The sequence below is a fragment of the Lampris incognitus genome, chromosome 2, assembly GCF_029633865.1.
Source record: "Lampris incognitus isolate fLamInc1 chromosome 2, fLamInc1.hap2, whole genome shotgun sequence".
Taxonomy (NCBI): Eukaryota; Metazoa; Chordata; class Actinopteri; order Lampriformes; family Lampridae; genus Lampris; species Lampris incognitus.
The window spans coordinates 115,149,823-115,173,742 of NC_079212.1; the positions used below are offsets into that span (position 1 = coordinate 115,149,823).

The 23,920-nt window shown below is 45.8% G+C and overlaps 1 protein-coding gene across 1 annotated transcript; it reads right to left on the reverse strand.

The window, feature by feature from the left end:
- Positions 1-1,729: 1,729 nt before the first annotated feature.
- Positions 1,730-12,414, reverse strand: klf15 (Kruppel like factor 15). Its single transcript, XM_056274289.1, has 3 exons — positions 12,275-12,414; positions 8,803-10,325; positions 1,730-3,972 (listed from the first exon to the last, which is right to left on the reverse strand). The coding sequence occupies exons 2-3, from the start codon at positions 10,065-10,067 to the stop codon at positions 3,804-3,806; spliced, it is 1,434 nt and encodes a 477-aa protein (XP_056130264.1). The 5' UTR covers positions 10,068-10,325; positions 12,275-12,414; the 3' UTR covers positions 1,730-3,803.
- Between the last annotated feature and the right edge of the window lie 11,506 nt (positions 12,415-23,920).

Genomic DNA, 23,920 nt, shown 5'->3' on the forward strand with positions numbered 1-23,920 from the left:
CATGAAGGAGCAGTAGCTCTACTCTGAGCTCCCTCCAGATGTCCGAGCTCTTCACCCTATCACTAAGGCTGAGCCCAGACACCCTATGGAGGAAACTCATTTCAGTCGCTTGTATCTGTGATCTCACCCTTTCATGCACTACCCAAAGTTCATGACCATAGGTGAGGGTTGGAATGAAGATTGACTGGTAAATTGAGAGCTTTGCTTTTCGGCTCAGCTCCCTCTTCACCACAATGGTCTGGTACAACTTCCGCATCACTGCTGATGCTGCACCGATCCGCCTGTCAATCTCCCACTCCATCCTACCCTCACTCGTGAACAAGACCCCAAGATACTTGATCTGATTTACTTGAGGCAACAACTCATCCTCAACCCGGAGGGAGCAATCCACCATTTTCCAGTAGAGAACCATGGCCTCAGACTTGGAAGTGCTGAGTCTCATCCCGGCCTTCTCAATGAAACGGCGTTCTCAATGAAGAAAAAAAAAGCTGAGGACTGCCGTTGTGCTGAGTAGCTGTCAGCCATACAGTTGCTGGGAGTGTGAGGCAAGGCATCAATGACAAGTGTGACCTTCCAAGAAAATCAAACTTTGGAATGAAAAACGGCAGTGTTTTGTAGGATTGATATTGTTAATAAAGAAACATTGTACATCTAAAGTTGGGAGATGCCACTAAAGACTTACAGCGACTCTTTGTGCACACGTGTTTTGACAAGTGGCCCAAGCCCCAAATGTGCCATGAGCAGGATGAGGTGGGTATAGGGCAGAATAATGTATCTTATTGTCTGTGAGTGGATTTCAAAGTACATGTTACCATAGAGGAACACATCATATGGAATGAATTAACTGTTGCTGCTGCTCAGACCCCTGCCCCCCACACCTTCCAACACTACACACACACGCGCGCACACACACACACACACACACACACACACACACACACACACACACACACACACAAAGATGCTTACTCCCGACATAATTTGCAACATTACCGCAATATACTTTCCAGACCGTAACTCTTCCCGGTTTCTAAACAAAATGCATTATCCACATCATCACCTTTATCCATTTCTACAGTTTCTCTCCTTGTGTTAGAGATGAGTCTGTAACTGTAGCATGGGCAGCATTAGATCATGCATCATTAACAGGGTCACTGGTCACTAATGCAATATTGCTGGAGGTCTAAATGAAACTGACTGTAAATGAGATTTAAATTTTTAAAAAAAAAAGTAAATTTGTTTAGCGTACATAACTCAGGGGCATGGGGTGAAGGGTCATCTCGTATCGTTCCTCTCTGTACATTCTGGTAGTTTCGGTGTTGGTCCGTGCAGTTGGGGGAACCTGCTTGATAGAAACTTGCCATGGACAATCAGATGGTGTAACTGGCTGATGGGATTGGATTGTTGATATGCATGACTAGGTTAGGCCTTATGCTAAGCATCATACATCATGGACCTTGTGTGCTAGTATGCAAATGTGCAACAATCATATCTGCTGAATTCAGGGCGAACCCGTTTACCTCATCTGTGTGCAGCAGATGCACCCAAACTACTTTTGAATACTTTTACTTATGGCATATGTTGTTCTTGATCATACAATATTAGACAAAAAATACAATGTATATCAAAAATAAGTATGTTATACTTTACTTTAATGGTACTCTTACATGGTGATTTGCTAAATGGTCCAAATGAAGTGAATTATGTTAATGAGACCTTGTGTAAAATACACATGCACTCGTGATTTTTTTTCTTTTCACTTTTATTTGTAAATATATCTTGGGTAAGAATAAAGAAAAAAATATATATAATATATTCATATGTAGTGAAACAACATGTTATGTACACTTTTAGGGTTCTCCCTAGAAATCTTCACAACCACTGATTTAAAGATATGGTATCAGAATAGGTTTTTCTGTGTGTTTGCCGTGGATGCAGCTATGTACACTCACGCATATTTACATACATTCATAGGATGCGATAAAACACCTGTCTTCAAACAAGCATTGAAAATTCAAAAATTGAATGAAAGGAATGATGTACAATATCGTGTACCCCTGCTTTTTTTTGTCGCTTATCATACATGAATTATACATGGGTGGCATTTTTTACACCGTTACATATTCACAAGACGGCCTGGTATACATAGCACAACAATGTTCAACAGCAAAATAGGACATTAAAAACAATAACTGTGTCATGGCCTCAGATTATGATGTGAATTGAATACATTTTTCCCAGGAGGCCGTTCTTCTTGCTCAGCACCATAGTGTGTAGTAGTGTGTCCTCTTTTAGTACCTCCACGCTGACATATTGCCAAGAAGCTTGCAGAGGATAATCCAGTAACAGGTTTGTTGGAGATGAGGCAGCATTTGTGTCAAGTCAACAGCCAAATAATAGCTCAAAAAAAACAAAACAAAACATAACAGCAAACTGAGACTTTCACTTTTATAGCATGCTTTGATATGGGTTGTGTGAAAAACATTCTGAAGTCACTTAATACCCAGTCAAAACTGAATAATGGAAAAGATATTTTTTTAAACAATTTTGCTCTTCATTTTATTTTATTTTCCTCCCCAATTGTATATGGCCAATTACTCCACTCTTCCGAGCCATCATGGTCACTGCTCCACCCCTCTCTGCCGATCCGGGGAGGGCTGCAGGCTACCACACTGCCTCCTCTGATACATGTGGAATTGCCAGCTGCTTCTTTTCACCTGACAGTGAGGAGTTTCACCAGAGGGACGTAGTGCGTGGGAATATTGCGCTATTCCCCCCAGTTCCCCCTCCCCCCGAACAGGTGCCCCGACCAACCAGAGGAGGCGCTAGTGCGGTGACCAGGACACATACCCAAATCCAGCTTCCCACCCGCAGACACGGCCAATTGTGTCTGTAGGGATGCTCAACCAAGCCGGAGGTAACACTGGGATTCGAACCAGCGATCCCCATGTTGGTAGGCAACAAAATAGACCGCTACCCGGACGCCCCAACAATTTGGCTCTTCAGTAAGGATTTTATGGTATGGTAAGGCCAGAGAAGTGATAGCAGAAGACAAAAAAAAAAAAAGTACACGTAACTTTTTGACAAAGTCAAATGTAACGGAAACATTAATGATCAAAAAGGCGTGTTTTAACAGTCATTATTATGCGCTTGCTTAACATCTTAGCTGTGTGTCTCTCGTGTTGCTCTCCTCTCTGTTTCTTAGCAGATTCAGAAATGGCTCTTTGTTAACGAACGGCAAAGCAGTCCCAGTAGCTTATGCTGACATTTCCTCGCTTCATTAGGCTATCAGTAGTTCATGTCCGTAACCTGGCCACGCATGAGCTGCTTTATGCTGCTGTGACCAGGCCGCCACAACCATGCACGGCTCCTCAGCAGACACCTCAGTCTGTTCCTAAACATTGCATAAGATGGGGAATGTCAAAGACATTGGCAGCTCTCAGAAAGATAAAAGGCAGTCGTTTTTAAATTTAAAGGCGAGGCTATTACCGGCAAAATCTCCTAATTCAAATTGAATGAAAATAAGCTTATTTTGTCTTCTGACACAAGGAGTACAACTTATAAAAGCACCAACAGCAACAATAACCTTTAACAAAAGTTTATTATAGAGAGGGTGTTTTTTTTGTTGGTGTGCCTTTGTAAAATAAATTAAGATTCACAAGCACGCACTTGTCCAAATCAGCAAACAATTCAACAAGCACCTACATCATTCTCTCATTAACAAACTCACACACACACACACACACATACACACACACACTGCTCCCTTGGCCTATTTCCGATTGGGGGGTCCCGGTGGGAGGTCAGTTTGCTGTGCGGACTGTCCGGCTGCTTCGTGGAAAGCGGTGGACTTTGATGTGTTTTGACAGGTGGTCACTGCGTGCAAACTTCTTCTCACACACGGGACATTGGTAGGGCTTGACCCCCGAGTGGGACCGCCGGTGTCGTGACAGCTCGTCTGACCGAGAGAACCTTGGAGAGAGACAGGTAAGAAGAAGAGAACACAACATTCACTTTTTTTTTTGTTGGCAAAGACAAATGTAATCTTCCCGCGGCAAACTGGCCTCATTGTGCATTCTCCCCTGCAGACCTGGAAACTGGGCTGAAGGCTTTCTTCGTGAACAGCCTATTCCACTTTGGCTCTTCAAGAACAAACATATTAGGAACAGATATGACTGAACTGCTTGTCTTTAAAGTAAACACCATGGTTTGTGTTAAGGATGTTTCACAGCATTCATCTTGACATATATATACTGCCTTTGGCCAGCCTCTTTTAAACAATGCATACTGCAATTAGAGAAATAAAAAGGATCTTTTCATAGCGTTTACTGTTTTGTTTTGAGAGCTGGCTGCTCCCCTGTTTCCCAAAGCATTCACAGTGTTTGGGGAGGCCTGCCATTTGTTCATCAAGCTTTTTAGTGTAATCAAATACCACAAGTAAGTAGAAATGCCTCACATCTTCATGCTGCGACTCTTTAGATATAATTAATTTAGAGATGCAAACACAACAGTGGAGTTAACATGCGAGATTTAACCGACATGTCCATGGCTTTAGGGATGACAGCTCCAGGGATTCTACCAGCAACCTAGTTCTGTAAAACTGTCTATCTCGAGCTCTGTAGCCCAGATATTGTTGGCTAGCCTGACAAAATGATGAATCAATACAATCCCACTCTGTAATTATGCAGCGACACTTAAGGAGCTGGAGTAAACGCAGCTTTATGTAGCTGTCATACACAGATAAAACATGCAACCCCTTGCCAAAACAGGAATAGGAAGGAATATTTAGCCACCTTGTTGTAATTAGCCTGCAGCTAAAATGAAAATTTGCAATAAATCACTACAGCTAAGAATGTAAGTTTACTTATGTTTTAACATAATGCTGCTACAGTAACAGAAACGAGGACATTGTCATAGATGCGAAGCACAAATGCTGTGTGACTTTGTTGTGAGCAGAACGATACGGGATCTTTGTCGCAAGTTGGTAATTGGAGGCAGGACTAGAAATGACTGATCATTTTCAGTTGAGTAGCTAACGTTACATGTTATTTACATCCTATCCTGATTGGACAGCTGAAATGTGCTTTTTTTTTTTTTTAAACAATGGGGCAGGATGGCACAGGAGGTACAGCGGGTTGTCTAGTTATCAGAAAGTCGCTGGTTCGATCCCTGGCTCCTCCAGAGAGCATGTTAACGTGTCTTTGAGCAAGATACTGAACCCCTAACTGCTCCTGATGAGCAAGTTAATGCCTTGCATGGCAGCCTCCGCCATCAGTGTGTGTGAATGTGAGGCGTACATTGTAAACCGTTTTGGTGGCCGGCAGACTTGAAAAGCACCATATGAATACAGTCCATTTACCATGGTAAAATACATGCTTTTGTACCAGTTCAGCAGAGGTAGTCAGTTTGTCGTGTTTTTAGTTAACCAACAACCCAGAAAAACAAGCTGACACACCAGAAACACTTAACAACTTTTATCAAAAGATTGTTTTGTATGAGCACATTAATGGTGAGATAGCACATCTCACTTGCATCTCTGTCAGTGATGTTTCTATGAAATCTACCTCATATCAAACTGCATGGACAATACCAAGTGATAGAATAGGAGGAAGAGGCTAAGAGAGACTAGTGATCGGGGGAGGGGGGCACATTTTGCCAATTACCTTACAAATAAAAATTAATAATAGGTATGAAAAAAAAACAAAATCTTTGATGTCTTAAAACAAAATATATTTTTAGATACACTTAGCCACAAACGTTTCACAACCCCTCCCTGGAATCTATACAGGTGGTACAGCTCGGTTTGTGAGTAAATGATTGAGTTAGAAGCCAGGCTCATAGGATGCTTGGCATCTAAAATTGGAAGTGACTACATCTGACAATGAATGACGATAATATTGCTGCCCATGAAAAGTCTTAAACAGCAATCAATAACCACACCTGCCTGACAGAAGGCATTGGGCCATTTCCCTGCTTATACTCCAATGAAAATGACGATGACCTGGAGCACCAAATCTGAGGAGCTCTTTATAGCAGGATATGAGTAACTGTTTTTCGGTAGTTTTTGTTTTCCTGTCCAGATGGTCTTTTTGCCTCAGAAAGGGGTCGGGCACATCCACTTTACATGGCTCAAAAATGACTGTCTGAGCAGCGCAGAGTGCTGGGACAGTTTCTGTTGGGCTTTCTCTCCACCCAACACTACTCACATGTGTGGACACTTTACTCTCAGAGGTCCCCCACCGAGTCCCCAGCATCATTGGGGACCCTTTGTCTTTTGTTTTGTATCATATTAGAGACACATCTGGAGAAAAAAAAAATCGAGGTTTTAACTGGCTTTCGCATGCACACTCTCGTGGCTTGGGAAAGAGGTAAGACTTCATGAAATTGGATTATTTTAAAAGATTAAGCTTTGTGAACACCACATGCATGTTTACATGCATGTTTATGTATGCATACCAATAACATTGATGAAGTTATTTGTACCAACTCTATACATTTCAATCTACAGTGCTGTGCATACTGTATCTGTGCATCCACCAGCCCCCCCCCCCATACTTCTTTGCCCTCACAGCTTAAATAAGGACCCTTGACTGATATTTCTCTCTCTTTTCACGTGGCGGGGCAGCCAAGACGTTCCTGGTCCACAGTCATGGTTACTATTCAACACTTAGTCTTTGTTCATGCCACTTCCTCACTGCTGTTCCCTTCGAGTGATTGTGTGCAAAACTGAAACAGGCCTCCCTCTTACTAGATCTGCCCCCCAACGACCCACCCACCCCTTCGTTTTCCTATCTCAGATACCCTTTGCTACTCAATTCAGTCCTCCGCTTCTTTTACACTTTCCCCACACCGTTAAACTGTTTTTCCCCCAGCTCTATCAAATACATATGGCTGCAAAGTACATGCATACACAAACACACACACATGCCCACACATTCTTCCATCCAAATTAAGTCCTGCCTTTTGTGTCTAGACAAGTGTCCTTTGTTAATCTGAAAAACATTACCTCAATATCTGCTGCACTAATTCCTGATGCTTGCCTCATGCATTGGGACGTACTTGTGCATTGTTATAAAGATTTTGCATGTGAAAGATTGCCATGTTGATCCCAAGGACATTGTCAAATTGACCAACATGTAGCTTTCAGATGGATATCAGTGACTGTAAACTACAGGCATGTATAAACAATTACAGTAAATGGATTAACTGTGTTGGCTCCTCTAAGACTACTCTCTGCAAGCTGGGACAAGCACAAAGTTAGAAGCAAAGGTTACATAACATATTGCCACAGGGACACATTTTGATAAATGTGTCATGCACAAGTGTATACAACCACTCAATACACAGATTTCCACATGTGCGGCACACACTTACTATGCCAGTACTTGCCCGTGAGTGCTGATTGAAGAGTGTGGGGGGCAAAGAGATCATTCTCCCATGGCTCAATCAAGTCAAAAAGGTAATGCTTGTTCACCACACTCTCACCATATGAACAAATGCCCTAATGTTGCCAGCCAGCTCAACTCTTGGCCAACAATCACAGTCTATTAAATGCTCATACACATACCTGATGAATGTAAACACACTTTAATAAATTAGGCAACCCTCTCACTACCTCCCTACCTACCCAAATAATTTGCAACATTAGCGAATGACAAACTACCATATTCCTGTCTGATATCTCTTCAATATATTTGGCCTACACACACACACACACACACACATTGCTCCAGCCACTACACAGCTGTCGAGTCACAACAGGAGGTGCCCAACTTGGGCCCACGTGAGCTGGGCCCACATGCTATGTCCCAGATTTAGTTTACAGCATGAAGAAAAATGACACCCCTACTATTCTCACATACGCCACATATCTCACTGCCTTATAAAATGTGTGATACAGCAAGCGAACACATTTATTTCTATACCTAATATCATCTTTCCAATTAACACTGTGGTTGCAGCATGACAGTAACTGAAAGGTCTTCGGCTGTAGAGTAGGGTCAAAAACGGAAAGAAAAGTGACAAATTGTTTAATTCTATTAAACTCTTCAAGATGTTATAAGGCTTCAAAAGGCCCCTTTCTCCATTGGATAAAGCATATGGCTGACTTTAACACTTCACTCCTTTTAGGAATGAACTTCATTACAAATAACATATCACATTTTTGACTGTTACGTCTAATATCTCTGGGGATTTTGAATGTTCATTTATTCCTTAGCTTGCTTGGTTGGCATTGTGAGGCAGACAGAATTTTAAGTGTGTGTGTGTGTGTGTGTGTGTGTGTGTGTGTGTGTGTGTGTGTGTGTGTGTGTGTGTGTGTGTTGGGGGGATGGGGGTTGGATCTGTACTTAAGACCCACTAAGCCTCCTGGCTGAGGCTAATCGTTGACCTTTAAAGGGACAGGTCAGTTCAAGTGTCAGTTGAAATCTGTGCCATATTTCAGTTCATACAGGAACAAGACGCCATGCACGGCCAATGGACATGACCCACTGACTGAATATAATTACTGCAGCTTCTAAAGGACCACGCTAACAAATGAGGTTAAGCCCCTTCCAATCATGCAGATGCATTGGAGGCTCGTTCAGTCGAGTGCACAATCTTGCAAACAGAACAACCTTCCTTTCAACAGTTTTTATAGAAAAAGTCTTAAAAATGACTCAACTCTGAGGGGCAAAGCTCCAAAGATAACAAACTCATAAATTCATTATATCTGGATATGTTAAGCAACAAACTGATTTGAGTCAAAACTAAAACCACCATTTCTATCTGTGTCATCAAAACTATTATGGACAGAAGACTCACCTCCATCCACAGTTGGGCCAATTGCAGGCGAAAGGTTTCTCTCCTGTGTGCCTCCTTAGGTGGGCCTTCAGGTGGCTGCTCTTGGTGTACATCTTGGTGCAACCGAGAAAAGTGCATTTGTGCATTTTGATAAGGTCTGCCACCGGGTTCTTATGAAACTTCTGTCCGCCAGACAGGATCCCTGTGCCCTGGCTGGCTGAGCCATCTCCAAGCCCCAGAGGCTTGGCTGCAATAGGAACTGGTGCAATACGTACAAACTTAGAGGCGACATTAAGGCTAGGGGAGGGTAAGAACTGGGGTACCAGGGCAAAAGTCTGTCCCTGGATGTTGACCAGCAGTTGTGTGATTTTGATGTCTGAGGCTGCAGCAGGCTGTGGGGGCTGGGCGGCTGGAGTAAGAGGTGCAGATGTGGGCTCCTGTTTGATCTGAATAGGTTGAATCTGGAGAATGACCGGTGTCCCACTGTTGCCATCATTTACACCAGTCCCTGCCAATACGAGTTTGTTAGCTGGTGGCCTCTCACCCCCGGTGTTTGGCCCAACGCTTGATTCATGGGACGGTTTAACTTTTGTGGCTTTGGTCTTCATAGTGGCAGCAGTGGCTAGGGTGCCTGAACAGGGAGTCGGGTGAGTTTGGTCTGGATGCTTAGCCTCTGACTCTAGTCTGAGCCCTGGAGAGGTATCCCTGCATGTTTCCGGGCCCATCTCCAGACCCAGCACCTCCTCTAATGCCAGGACAAGCCCTGGGACACTCTGCCTGTTTTCCTGCTTCATGCTCACTACCTCCATATTTTCCTCCAGGAACTCTTCAATTTCCTCCAGCGTGGGCTGGAAGCTTCCAAGTGGTTCCTCCATCTCCGCTGTGGACCAGATGGGGAAGTCTAAACTTTCCTCCTTCACTGGCTCCTGTTTGAAGGCCACATCCCTCTGTGAGTCCCAGGGGTAAGTAGAAAGGGATACAGGGGCCATCACCCCTGCCACTGTACTGCCAGTACCTTCCAAAGAGGTCTGGGACAGAAGATAGTCCAGGATACTGTCCTGGCTCTCAGCACTGGAGCTGCTTCCATAGCTGGAGCTCAGCACCTGGGAATCGGGGCTGGAGCATGAGCGAGGGCTGGATGACTCGCTCAGGTCATCCTCAGAAAAAGGTGAAGGCATCGCCTGGTAGGAGCCTGAGTCTGTCACCATGTCAGACAAGTGGTAGGTGGGTGGAGAGCCACGGTAAGGCAGGAAAGTCTCCTTGTTCACTAAGAAGTTATCTACCATCTCTGGCCAGTGCAAAGGTGTTGTCTGCCTTTTTTCCCCTTTAAAGCCTGTTTTTAAAAAAGTCTGTGAAAAAAATATTGTTCTTGTTACAAAGAAAGCAGGACCAAATAAATCTAAAGAGGGGTTGGCAGCAAGGCCATTCCTATCACTCGAATGAGATAGTGGAACACCTGTTGGTCTTTCTCAGTGTGGAAAACGTAAACTTGGAAGGCAAAAAAAAAAAATTCTAAAAGTCCAAGGTCCCCAGTCAGGATATGTCTAAATAGGAATAAATAGAGACAATAGGGAGAAGTTATTAAGTCTTATTTTCTCCAAAAAAAAAGTTTCAAAAGGAGAAAAATACAGAGAAACACATCACAAGGAGTTGCCAAATAAAGGCGACTATTATGTTTTTTAAGGTGTTAGGTCCTTTATGCCAGCTATTACATATTTAAAATGTCATAAAACTAAATTTGTACAAGTTTCACTTCAAGGTGGCTTGGAATTTAGATGAAGCTATACTTTAAGAGCACACCATTCAAACTCTATTCAACAACTCAGAGTTGAAAAAAAAATTTTTAAAACACGACCAATTCAATAGACACACAATATAATAACAACACATACAAATGTTTCATAGGAGTATTTTTTCTTCATGAATAGCCCCTTTTAGTCTTTCGGTCTTGCCTCATTGCAGGGCATATTTGAACACTGACGCCATTAATACAGTGTCTTGATGCATGCTCAATAATCCAGGTAAGGAAAGTCCAGGAAGTTGAATCAGTTCATCTGGACACAATGTTTATTGAGAGAAAATTTTCATCACTCCTCTAAGTGACTTCTTCAGTCTCAACTGACTGCAGAGATCCTCACCCTTAGAAACAATACAGTTGCATAACAACCGAAACCACCGATCGGTTTCAGATGCAAACTACCGTGACAGTTAACTAGGGTTAGAATGTCCATGAGTACTGTTCAGAGGATTGGGGAATGGTTGCAATCACAGCATTGTAAAATGGCGACAGATTTACTCTTAGCCCCCCCCCCCCTTTACAAGGCCACTCTTACAGTAGCCACTCTTTCAAGGGTGAGGATGTGCACATCCTTGATTGGGAGGAACGCTGGTTTGAACGGGGAGTCAAAGAGGCCATCCATGTGAAGAGGGGGACTGGCTGACTGAAGAGGCCACTTGGATGAGTGATGAAACGTTTCTCCCAATAAACGTTGTGTCCAGAAGAACTGATTCAACTTTCTGTCATTAACACAGGTTTTTTGTATGTCTTCTACGCATTACTATTTCAAAATATACACTCGAACAGAGGTGGGGAACATTGGTTACGGTCACTGAAGCGTCGTCCTCCCCTTTGTGAGGGGCCCCCCCTCGGCAAAGTGACCGACAGTAACCCGCCAATGTAACTGTCAACATTCATATTACTGATGACCGCACGGGGCAGCACCGAGCACCACGCTGTAACGGGACCCTCTGCAAAGGACCAGGTCTCTGTTTACGGGACACTTTAAGAGCAAGAGCAATAAATCCGATCAAATTACAGACATTTACTCCAAATGAGATGATGTAGGCTTCCATGATCGCAACACACTTTAGGTGCTTGTAGTAGTCACCTATCCTGAAAGAACATTATTCTAAAGCAATGGACATCTGCTCTCATTGCAAAATTGATTTATTGTTAATTGGAAATCAATGCTTAAAAAGGTTACATACTTTCTTTGAGCTATTGAAAGTGATCGAGTTTATCAACTGTTAAACCACTGGGCCCCGCGTTTTCATATGCATCTAACAAACTGGGCAAATCATGGTAAACCATTTACCTCAACTCATACAATAGCCAAAACGGATTACCCATAAAAACAACGAGGATTAAGTAAAGCAAAGAGCAAACTTTAAATCCCAGCATCTGCAGTAGAGGGCAAACAACTTCGTTATTTTTTCTTTTTTTCTCTTTTAAATAGTCTAATAACGGCTGATACTTATAACGTCATGGCTGATTAGAATAAGTGTGGAGTTTTTTTGTTTTTGAGGGAAATTGGGCAGATGAATGGGCCCATCCTGGCCATAGGAGGCACGGGCACACGCGCTCCTCTCCAACAACGTAAACATGTTGTCGTCCGGGCCGCGCGCAGCGTGCTGCTGCATACAGCATTTCAACCCCACGTCAAAAAAAAAGAAGCAGATTCAGTATGTAAATAAAATGGAGCAGCGCTCTTACCTTTTGCATTAGACTTAATATAATCCCAACGCAAGGCAACGTGTGTAGTTTTATCTTTTGCATCCGCAGGTAAATCTACAGCTAATAATGCATGATTTGCCCTTGAGACTCGCCATGCAGCAGCGCTCAGAAGGACTAGCAGCGAGGCAGTGGAGTTGTACTATATTAACATCACATGACTGCGAGCGTGCGGCTTACATGAGAGAAAATAAGAGGCCGGGATTGAAGGCTCGTCCCTGCGCCGCTGCGTGATTGGTCGGTGAGGCTCGGAGGCTGGTCGTTGGACACGTCAATCAGCATTGCGTGGGATAACATGTGGGATGCTTTAGCGGAGGAAGACAGCCATTTCCAAGTTTTCCTGTCGTTCTCCGATGCAAGGGTCTTAAGGACAGGATGTTGCATTGCTGTAAAGCCCACAGATCCAAATTTGTTATTTGTGATGATGGTCTATACAAATACAATTGACTTGACTTGCAATTTCATGTAGCCTTCCTGTACACTAGTTGTGTACAGTGAAGTGGTAAATAAAAAGGTGAATAAACTACTTTCAGAAAAGCATTAATTTATGTATATTCCCATTGAAGTACATTATTTTCTAAAATTTAGTAGATAAACTTTTCTGAAAACAAAAAGATGCATACTGTGCTAAAGTGTGTTTACCCCCCGATGACAACATTGGGTGTTATATATCTATTACTTGCCTTTGGATTTTTATGCTGCTGTGACATCTGAACTTCCCCTCAGGGACTAATACAGTTTCGTTTCGTTTCATCTCATCTCATCTCATCTCATCTTGCCACCTGTGGGGGTACAGGGACTGATAATATTTTGGTTCCAAGGGCTGCAAGCTTGTTTCTACGTATAGGTAAATAAAGAATAAATAACATATCATAATGTTTGATTGAAGTAAGTGAATTGTGCACTACATGGTATTCAGATATTCAAATGAAGATCAAAGCATATTCCACTAGACTGTCTTAAAAAAGACATTCATATTTCCAGCACATCCAATTAAAATCCACGTTCGAGCTATTATCCTCGGTTACAGCATAAAGATGTTTTCCCCCATGTTTGTCATGCTGCTTTTGTGCGTGCTTATCTAAACTGCCTCTGGCCCACTGGGATGATGACGACAAGGTAATAATGCCTATCATATCAAATCTCACAGTGTAAAGTTGTGACGTGACAGAGGTAACTGTAGGTTACTACGGGTCATTGTCCTACAGTATGGACCTACGAGGGATAACTAGCCAACAACAATCCGGTCCAGCGACAAAGAGAGGAACTCATTCACTCTCGCAGGAAGAATGTGGGCAAACCAGTGCAGCTGGTCAGAGCTTTAGAGGAAGTGTATAAGAACCACGAGGCTGTTTATTTACAATGTTAGTTTAAGCAGTCTGTACAGTATCCCGAGAAAGGCACATGATAAGGAGGAGGAGAGCGTTATTTTGAGAATGGCGGCTGCAATTAAATACATCTACTCAAAAGACTGATGGGGCAGAGCTTTTTCTTTCTATATATTTCCAGAGCAAACTCGGTGGGAGGGAACAGCTGAAAATAGATTCTCAGCCATCACCATATTAACATTTCTGCATCTTGTTTCTTGGTGTTTTTTGTTTCAGTACTTAGCACACAGATCTTTACATCCGGCGCAAAATGGCGCCAAGTGCGACACCAGTTTCTTTGCTAGTTTCAAACCGACGCAGTTGTCATTTTCTCGCCCAGCGCCCATCCATTATCCAAACCGCTTATCCAAAGTCGGGTCGCGGAATGCTGGAGCCTAGCCCAGCAGTCAGTGGGCGGCAGGCGGGGAGACACCCTGGACAGGCCGCCAGGCCATCACAGGGCCGACACATTCACACGTAGTGACAATTTATTAAGGCCGATTCATCTGACATACATGTTTTTGGACTGTGGGAAGAAATTGGAGAACCCGGAGGAAACCCACGCAGGCATGGGGAGAACACGCAAACTTCACATAGAGGGGAACCTGGGATGACCCCCAAGGTTGGAAAACCGCGAGGTTCGAACACAGGACCTTCTTGCTGTGAGGCGACCGCTCTAACCACTGCCCCACCATGCCACCCGCCCAGCGCCCATGTTGTTTAAATAGCAAATGTACTCACACACCTCTGAGCGCCCATGGACGTGTTGATCTTAAAATGAGGTGTGGTCAGGTGCATTGTTGGCACATTGCTATCTTGAGGCAGCGGAAAGCGATGCGCCATTGACCAGCAAAAACATGCTTTAAAGTCAAAGGCGCACTATTTTACTGTTACCTCTGGATCGCCACCTTGCTGTGGTGGAGAAACTTGCGTGTACCAATGATCCCAAGAGCTATGCCATCCGGAACTCAGCTCCTGCAGGGTCAGGGCCCTACTGTGTTACTTTCTATGGGGTGGTTGGATTTGAGTTGTGTTTAGTCAGAGATTTTTGTTTAGTGTAAGTACAAACTTGGGAAAGTTATTTCGTTTACATGTAGTTAAATTGTAACATTGTTTGAATTGTTAGTTACATAAGTGAATCTGAGTATTGATAATAATAATGAGATTTATTCCAGTTCTGATTGTATGTGATTTCTGTGTGCTTGATAAGGACTTTTATTGCGAAATTCTATTGGCGAGAAATGCGTGCATCCGGGGTCTCAGTTAGTGTAACGGGGGCAGCCCTATGCTGTTCTATGCTGGTCAGCCTGCTGCACGCCCGTCACTCTCATCAGTAGCTCTGCGTTGTGTTCTATTTTCGGTGGGGTCCCAGGTGTTGTGGGGGCCCTCAGTTTCTCATCATCATCATCATCATCATGATCAAAGAAGGAGGGGGGGACACACAGGACTCTATTTGGCCCACCTTGCCATTTATTTTGGTTTCAAACCCTTCGACAAACGTCCAGTCCTCCAGCGGGAGCGGTGTTTCTTACGGACGTGGGGGTCGAAGTTCAACCACTACCCGGACTTCACTCGTGTGCGTTAGAAGGAGAAACCGTCCACGGGACTCCGATGTAAGAAAGGATAAACAAGTATTTTATCCCACAGCTTGCAGTATCTTCTTACAGGGATACTCAAAGTTACGTTCTCCTCAACCAGCAAAAAAAAAACTGTCCTACGGTAAGAAACACGTGTGGCTCGGCTCGATTGCTGCTTGAGACTCCTCCCACAAAACAAAATGGCCTCTCCCGCGTTCCCTCTTCCGTGTACCCACAAGACCTCTCTCTTAAAGCGACAGTACACGTATATGACGGTCGTTGTAAAACATACATAAAAGTAAATAATGACATAAAATAAAATGTAGTAAACACAAATAACAGCACACAGACAGGATTTGGTGATATTTCATACTCAAACAAAATAAAATAAAAACATTAATTTTAACCTGGTTACATTCACCCCTCCTGAAATTCACCAACATCCTGACAGCAGGATAAAAAGAGAAAGAGGAAAGGAAAAGCCCATCACTGACTACTGGCACAAGTGAAAAGAAGGACCTAGTCCTCCAGTCAACTTAGGAGCTACCTCGGTTACGAGGTTCAGAAAATAATGAGGTTGATCAAGTCTCAGTATTCCCCTAGATCAATGTGACGCCTGATACGCCACACCATGCACTTGGCCCAAAACAACCCTGTCTGATAGACACCTAATAACTCACATTAAACTAGTTTGAATGACTCCAACCTCAATCAAAGTTCAAACCCTCACACTCCGTAGAAATGGCATCTGAGCCATAGATTCTATTAACCTGTTCACTGACCTCACCACCCTCCCTGTGCGTGTCCTAACCCGACCATCGCTCTCTACTTGTGTGCGTGAGACAGTGCGAGCTGCAACATCTGTATCGAGTGAGTGTGGTGCTTCTGTGTGCGAATCAGTGTGAGATATAACACCTACATCGAGTGAGTGTGATGCCTCTATGTGTGGTGCATGTGTGTTGTGTGGTGCGTGTGTGTTGGGTGGAGACTGAGCAGTGGCCCCCACAGGACTGACTACCAGACTAGACGGAATGAACTCTTCCGCTTCTGCCCACTCAGATCTAGGTGAGTCTCCAAGTGATGAGACTGCTAGCCCCACTGCATCCCCTGAGACCGTCAGGACATCTGCACTGTCCTCCTCATCGGACTCTGCGCAGTCAAACAACTGACTGGTTGTACTGGACTCCTCACCCTGATCTAACTCAGGAAGGGGCAAGAAGTTGACCTCCAACAAACGGTTCCTGTGCACCACCCTGGTGTGCCCCTCTGCATCCTGAATCTTGTAGACGTGGATATTGGGGTTGACACCGACAACCGTGTACACTCCGTTCTCCCATTTGTCAGCCAACTTTCTCTTCCCTCGCTCACTCTGGTTCGCAACCAAAACACGATCCCCGACAGACAGGACAGTGCCCTTGGCATGTCTGTTGTACTGTCGCGCCTGATGCTGCTGCTCAGCCGTGGAGTGCTTCTGAGCGATCTCCATTGCACTCCTTAGACAGGAAAGCAGAGACTGAGCATAAGAGTCATAATCAACAACGTGAGGGTCATGCAAAACCTGCCTGAACATAACATCCACCGGCAGTCTTGGGACACGCCCATACATCAGGAAGAAAGGCGCGTAACCCGTGGTCTCGTGAACAGTGGCATTGTACGCGAGCGTGAGAGAATGGATCTGCTGAGGCCACTGTTGCTTCTGCTGAAGGGAACGGAGCATATTCCCCATCGTGCGATTAAAACGCTCTGTCCCGCCATTACCCATAGGATGGTAGGCCGTCATGTGGGACTTCGCTACACCCGCCAACCTGAGAAGCTCTGCAATCAGGTTGCTCTCAAAGTTTGTGCCCTGGTCAGAATGTATTCTCTCCGGAAACCCGGAAACACAGAATACATGATCCCAGAGTTTCTTGGCGACCTGCTTCGCTGTCTGATTGGCGCAGGGGAACGCGTGAGCAAGCTTAGTGAAGTGGTCAGTAACCACTAGGACATCGACCGACCGCTGCTTACTGTCCTCAGCGGACCAGAAATCCATACACACAAGCTGCATCGGTGCGGAGGTTTTAATGCTCTCCAGGGGCGCGCAAGCAGCTGGCTCTGGGGTCTTCCCAAACACACATCTCCGACAGCATCTGACATATGCTCTGATATCCCTCTCCATGTCAGGCCAATAAAAACGCTGCCTTGCAAGAGAGAGAGTACGGTCCTGGCCCTGATGACCAGCGTGATCGTGGATGCCAGACAGTGCCTTGTCTTTCAGACTCAGAGGTAAAACATACTGAGACCTCCTCTGCTTGGACACTGGGTCCTTTGTCACCCTGTACAAGACACCATCATTGACTTCCAACTTCTCCCACTGTTTCAGCAGCCTGAGGACCTTCTGGTCAGCACCATGCCTCTCACGTCTCGATGGCCGCTTCCGAACAGCGACAAAGGGCAACACCTTGGAGATGCAGGGGTCCTGCTCCTGACTCAACCTGAGCTCCTCGGTGGATAACATTGGCAGTGTATCCTGACCACCCGACAGATGCTGAACGTGCTGGACCAAACTGAGTGCTGTGAATACTGATGCATCAGGCCAGTCACATTTGGCTTGACAAAAAGCCCTGACCTCAGCTGCATCACAAGCAAACCCAGATCGCGCACTACTCACTGTTTGGGACTGGCAACTGAGTCTGAAAACATCCTGCACAGAGTCCCCCTCAACCCCGTCAGCTTCCTGAACAAGGGCCGGGTAGGGCTCCCTAAGTAGCCTCTGACTGACGGGCTTGGAAAAAGGGTCGCGACTCAAGGCATCCGCCACCACGTTTTTCTTCCCTGGCAGGTGTTTGAGATCGAAAGTGTAAGACGCCAACTTAGACACCCAGCGGATCTCACACGCGTCAAGCTTCGGCTTCGTTAGGAGATAAGTCAGCGGATTATTATCTGTCCAAACGGTGAAGCTTTGACCCTTCAGCCAGTGGCTGAACTTTTCACAAACACTCCACTTCAGCGCCATGAACTCCAGTCTATGAGCTGGATACTTCCGCTGTGAGGCACTGAGGGACTTGCTTGCAAAACCAACAGGTCTGGCCTTGGACTCTCCTCGGGGCACTTGAGAAAGCACCGCGCCGGGTCCGTCCAAAGACGCATCGACCGACAAAATGAAAGGCACCTCAAAGTCTGGATGGGCAAGCACCACACACTCCAGTAACATCGTCTTCAACAGATCAAATGCTTCCCCACATTCCACCGTCCAGTCTGCGGAGGTAAGCTTACGGAAGCTGCCATGGGGCTTCTTATCCTTAGCTGACCTCCCCCTCCTCTTTTGTCCAGCTGTAAGGGCGAACAGGGGCTTAGCCACGGAGGAGCAGTTCGGGAGGAAATGCTGGTAGTAAAATACCATACCAAGGAAAGATTTGATCCTACGAACAGAAGGCGTGCACCCATCACCTTCCATGAGATCCTGCACTGTCATGTTGGCGATGACCTCTACTTTGGAGGGATCGACAGACACACCTCCGCCATCAACCACGTGGCCCAAAAACCGCACCCGCTTCTGCAGCAGATGACACTTCTTCGGAGCCAGTTTCAAGTTGTTCTCCCTCAACCTCTGAAACACAGTGCAGAGCCTCGACAGAGCCTCAACCTCTGACGGCGCGAAGACAAGAAGATCATCAAGATAGCACAAAAGCTTCGTGAAGTTCAGATCCCCAAAGATCCCAATCATCATTCTCATGAAGGCTGCAGGGCTATTACAAAGGCCCTGTGGCATGCGATTGTATTCATGCAACCCAAGGGGAGTCGTGAAAGCAGTGTACTTCTTGTCATCTTCATGCATTGGGATGTTGAAGAAGCCAGAGGTGAGGTCCATCGTACTAAAGAGGCAGTTACCACCCAGCGCGGCAAGACAGTCCGACTGGTGTGGCAAGGGATGAGCGTCTTTCAAGGTCCGAGCATTCAGCCATCTGAAATCAGTGCAGATCCGAAGCCCGCCATCCTTCTTCCATACCATAACCAGCGGTGAAGCGTATGCGCTCGAGGACTTCCGGATAATCCCTTTCTCCTCCATATCAGTGAGAACCTGTCTCAACTTCTGATAGTGGGCTGGGGGAACCCTCCTGTAGGGCAAGCGAAAGGGGCGCTCATCCACCAGATGGATGCGATGTGTGTATCCTGTGACCTCGCCACAGTCCAGAGAGTCCCTGGAGAAGATGTCATGGTACTCGGTGAGCAGCTGAGTGAGCTGGGACTTGCATGCCTCACTAACCTGACAGGAGCTGAGGTCAATGTCACTGAGTCCGAGCTCTGACAAACTCCTAGCCGGCTGGACAGGGGGACAGGCACTATCTGTGGCGTTGGACTCATGCCTCCCTGCAACTGATTGCAGTCCCTGGAAAACATTAAAGTCCTCAATCGCCAAGCATGGAAACACATCAGCCAACTTGCAGTTCCTTTTCAGTGTGATGGCTTTGTCAGATGGATTGACAACAGTCATGGGTACCCACCTATCACCCCAGAGCGGTGTGACAAGTCGACCTACGAGGACACTGCGTGGCATGGCCTTGGAGTCTGTCGGCTCCACAACAACAGTGCTTCCAGCTGACATAGGCACCTTAGCAGGAACTCTGCCCCAGACTAAGTGCTCGTGCCTCGGTAAGAGTGTCACGGCCTGGGTGAGCTTAACAGTACCTATCTTCTCAGGAACTGCACCACCCCTCCAGCGCTCTACATTCGTGAACATGGACAAGAACTGTTCAACGTCAGGACTAGACAGATGTTCCTGTCTGGACGCGATGTCCCAGTACTCAGTACCACTCTTGAGTACATGGGCCACATGTTTAATGACGTTTGTGCCGACTATCAGATCATCATGCTGACCGGGCACGACCAGAGTGGGTATGACAAAGGAAACACCATAAAGCTGTATGTTGAGGTCATAAAAACCATCAGGCCTAGTCTCCAGACCACCGCAGCCAATCAAGACAATGTTCTCTTCAGGCTGCTGCTTCTCAGGTAAAACACCCCCAGAGCGGAGCTTCTCTACTGCATTTTCACTGATACTGCATGACATAGAGCCAGTATCCAACATGCCATTAAGCTGCACACTCTGGTTGACAAGAACAGGAGCATAGAACAAGTCACTGAAAGCCTGAATCCTCTGTGTCGCCTGAATGACCATACGCGAACCCTGAGGTGCTTTGGCACACTTGTCTTCATACAAGTGAGCCAGGTCGGAGACATCAGTGAGGGATACATCTACATTACCCACACCATCCCTCTCTAGGTGTGGGTTTAGTAGTTTAACGGACAAGACTGATGACCAGCTCTTCCACCAGGCTGAGAACGGAGCTGGTTGGGCGGCTGAGGGTGAGGACAGTCCCTCTTCCAATGACCAGGAGACAAACAGTTTATACATCGGTTCTCCCGGCTGCAGTGGGAAAATGTGGAGTGATCCGGAGACTTACAAACCCTGCACAACCTCTGTGGTGCGTCTGGCACCCGCCCTGCGGCGTTAGCTGGCGGTTGAGTCAGCGTCGGTGTCCGGACTGCAGCGCTAACTGGAACCTGAGTCTGCATTGTGACCAAACGGTCTAGCAAGCTCACCAAACTCCTCATATAGTCATCACCGCCAGAGACAGGTGCGGGAGACGGTGCGGGAGACGGTGTAGGAGACCCTGCACAAAATGGTATAGGAGATGACGCATGAGCCGGGACGGGAGATGGCACCACCGGCACGGTCGTGTTCAAGTCGGGAGCCATGTCGACTACAGGGACATGAACCTGTGAATGGAACCTACGCTCTACCGCGCCTGCTTCACGTTGTCCACCTGCAGCAACACGTGACTTCCTCTCCAGCATGTGCTCATCAAGCCTCTCCTGGATCTCGCTAGCAGACCATTTACCTGCGGACTTGAACTTAAAAACATTGGCAAGAGACTGATCTGGACAGTGTTTGATAAACATCATGCTTACCTCGTGGCTTGGCTCTTCAATACTACGGCCCTGCCACTTCAAGCATTCGTCAGCCACCTCCACTGTTTTATTAAGCCTAATCCAATACTCCATAGCGTCCTCACCTGGCTTGGGCAGCGTACTGTAAAAGTCCGCCAGGGGCATGCTCGAGTATGTGAGGTCACTAAAGTGTTGCTTCAGTACATCAAAAATAATGTGGGGGTTCGCTATGTGGTCGACAGATGTGTTGCGCAGCTTTATCCTCACCACGTCCCCTGCTTTCCCCATAAGCTTAGCTAGAATCTCATGTGACTGCTCACTAACTGGAATGGCTCGCTTCCTCAAATACAAAGTCATAAGGCTCTCCCACTCATGAACTGTAGACTTATCAGAGCTATCGCCCCTGAAAATAGGAGGCTCCCTAGCGTCTGTCTGCATTACTACTCTAACACTAGGAGCTGTCTCCAAACGCTGTTCAGCAGACCTAGCACTGTCTGTGTGTGTGTTTCTAAGCATTTGTTTTTCCTGCAGCTTAGCAGTGATTGACTCTCCTATCTTCTCTGCTAACTGAGTAATGAGCGTGGCTAACTCACCCACTGGCTGCTCGCTGTTACCTAGCACAGCCCCTTCGCTGATACCTGGCCTGGTGCTCTGGTGTCTGGTTCCCCGCCCTCTAAGAGCTGCCCGAAACTCCTACCTACACCTAGCCGTAAACCCCCACCCACATCTAACTGGTACCCCCTCTCCATAGCACACTGGCGATCCAAAAGATCCTGATCAGCAATGTTACCCCCACCTGCGTACGAACCACCCTCTGCCATGTTCCTACCTCTAACACTCAGATAAAATAAAAAATAAAATAAAAAAGTGAAAAGCTCAATTCATTTAAATAATTGAATCTAGAAATCACTAAGAGATTGAAACAATCACACACAATCAACAAATTCACCAATAGATTAATCACATATGCACATATCCAGTAGTTTAGATCAATAGATTATTCACACGAGTCCTTCAATCACATCAACATTAACCTTTTTTTCCTTTTTTTTCTCGTGTGTTTTTCTTCCTTCAATATATACAAATGTCCTGTTCACAAGCCCAGTCCATGGTAACCACAGCTATGACTGTCCAGTGTCCACAGAGCTCAACTCCAGTCCACTGTAACATGAGCGTACAGTCTATAGAAATACCTGAGGACGTCTGGGGCTTGATGACGACAGCAGCCTCCCGCGGCGAGCAACTGATGTCGCTCTCAGGATCCAGGAGGGTCACGGCACCAATGTAACGGGGGCAGCCCTATGCTGTTTTATGCTGGTCAGCCTGCTGCACGCCCGTCACTCTCATCAGTAGCTCTGCGTTGTGTTCTATTTTCGGTGGGGTCCCAGGTGTTGTGGGGGCCCTCAGTTTCTCATCATCATCATCATGATCAAAGAAGGAGGGGGGACACACAGGACTCTATTTGGCCCACCTTGCCATTTATTTTGGTTTCAAACTCTTCGACAAACGTCCAGTCCTCCAGCGGGAGCGGTGTTTCTTACGGACGTGGGGGTCGAAGTTCAACCACTACCCGGACTTCACTCGTGTGCGTTAGAAGGAGAAACCGTCCACGGGACTCCGATGTAAGAAAGGATAAACAAGTATTTTATCCCACAGCTTGCAGTATCTTCTTACAGGGATACTCAAAGTTACGTTCTCCTCAACCAGCAAAAAAAAAACTGTCTTACGGTAAGAAACACGTGTGGCTCGGCTCGATTGCTGCTTGAGACTCCTCCCACAAAACAAAATGGCCTCTCCCGCGTTCCCTCTTCCGTGTACCCACAAGACCTCTCTCTTAAAGCGACAGTACACGTATATGACGGTCGTTGTAAAACATACTACATAAAAGTAAATAATGACATAAAATAAAATGTAGTAAACACAAATAACAGCACACAGACAGGATTTGGTGATATTTCATACTCAAACAAAATAAAATAAAAACATTAATTTTAACCTGGTTACATTAGGGAGCTGCTGTGATTGGCTGATTTACGTTCTGGGGGTGACGTCAAGAAAGTTAATACAGCTTCAGAGCGGGGACTCTTTAGTATGACGGGACGAGGACGGACTGGTGAGTGATTGCAAGAGTGAGTGAGTTATATTGTGTGTTAGCTTTGAGTTGAGGGTACTTGAATGATGTATGTTTGTATTTTGTGTGTTTTCTTTTTCAAGGTTCGTAACCCGTTGGTTAAAAATAAAGAAATGTTCGACCATTGAGTGACGTCCTGTTCATCCTCGCCTCAGCTGCGGGGCTTGTTTGAGAGTTAGCAGCACACCTACTAGGTCAATGGGGAGGTTCCAGACGAAGCGCGATCCAACAATGACCTCAATGACGGAACTAGTAGAAGATGTCTCCAAGTCACAACGGCAGTGAAGACGGGTGAAGGCTGCAACAGAGGGTGGTCCCCAATCGTCTTGGTTGGACTCTGGCCACCCCCTGTCAAGGACCGTGTGGTGGCTGAAGGTGCATAAGCCACCCCACATAAAAAGCTGTCACACGCTGGCATCCTCCTATACACCCACCTGAGGACCCAGAGGGAGGACGGTCATACTCGACCCAAAGTGACCATCGAGGATGATTATTTTACTGTTATTTTAAGGGCTCATTATTCAATCAATCAAGTTGCATTTTTATAGCACTTTTCTAGCTGCAACAGCCACTCAAATTGCTTTATTGAGATATTAATATGCACATGTTAGGCAGGTGCACA

Coding starts and splice junctions, on each gene's coding strand:
- klf15 (XM_056274289.1), bottom strand. CDS start 10,067: ATGGTAGATAACTTCTTAGTGAACAAGGAGACTTTCCTGCCTTACCGT. Junction 3,973..8,802: donor TGGCCCAACTGTGGATGGAG/GTGAGTCTTCTG, acceptor TCTCTCTCCAAG/GTTCTCTCGGTCAGACGAGC.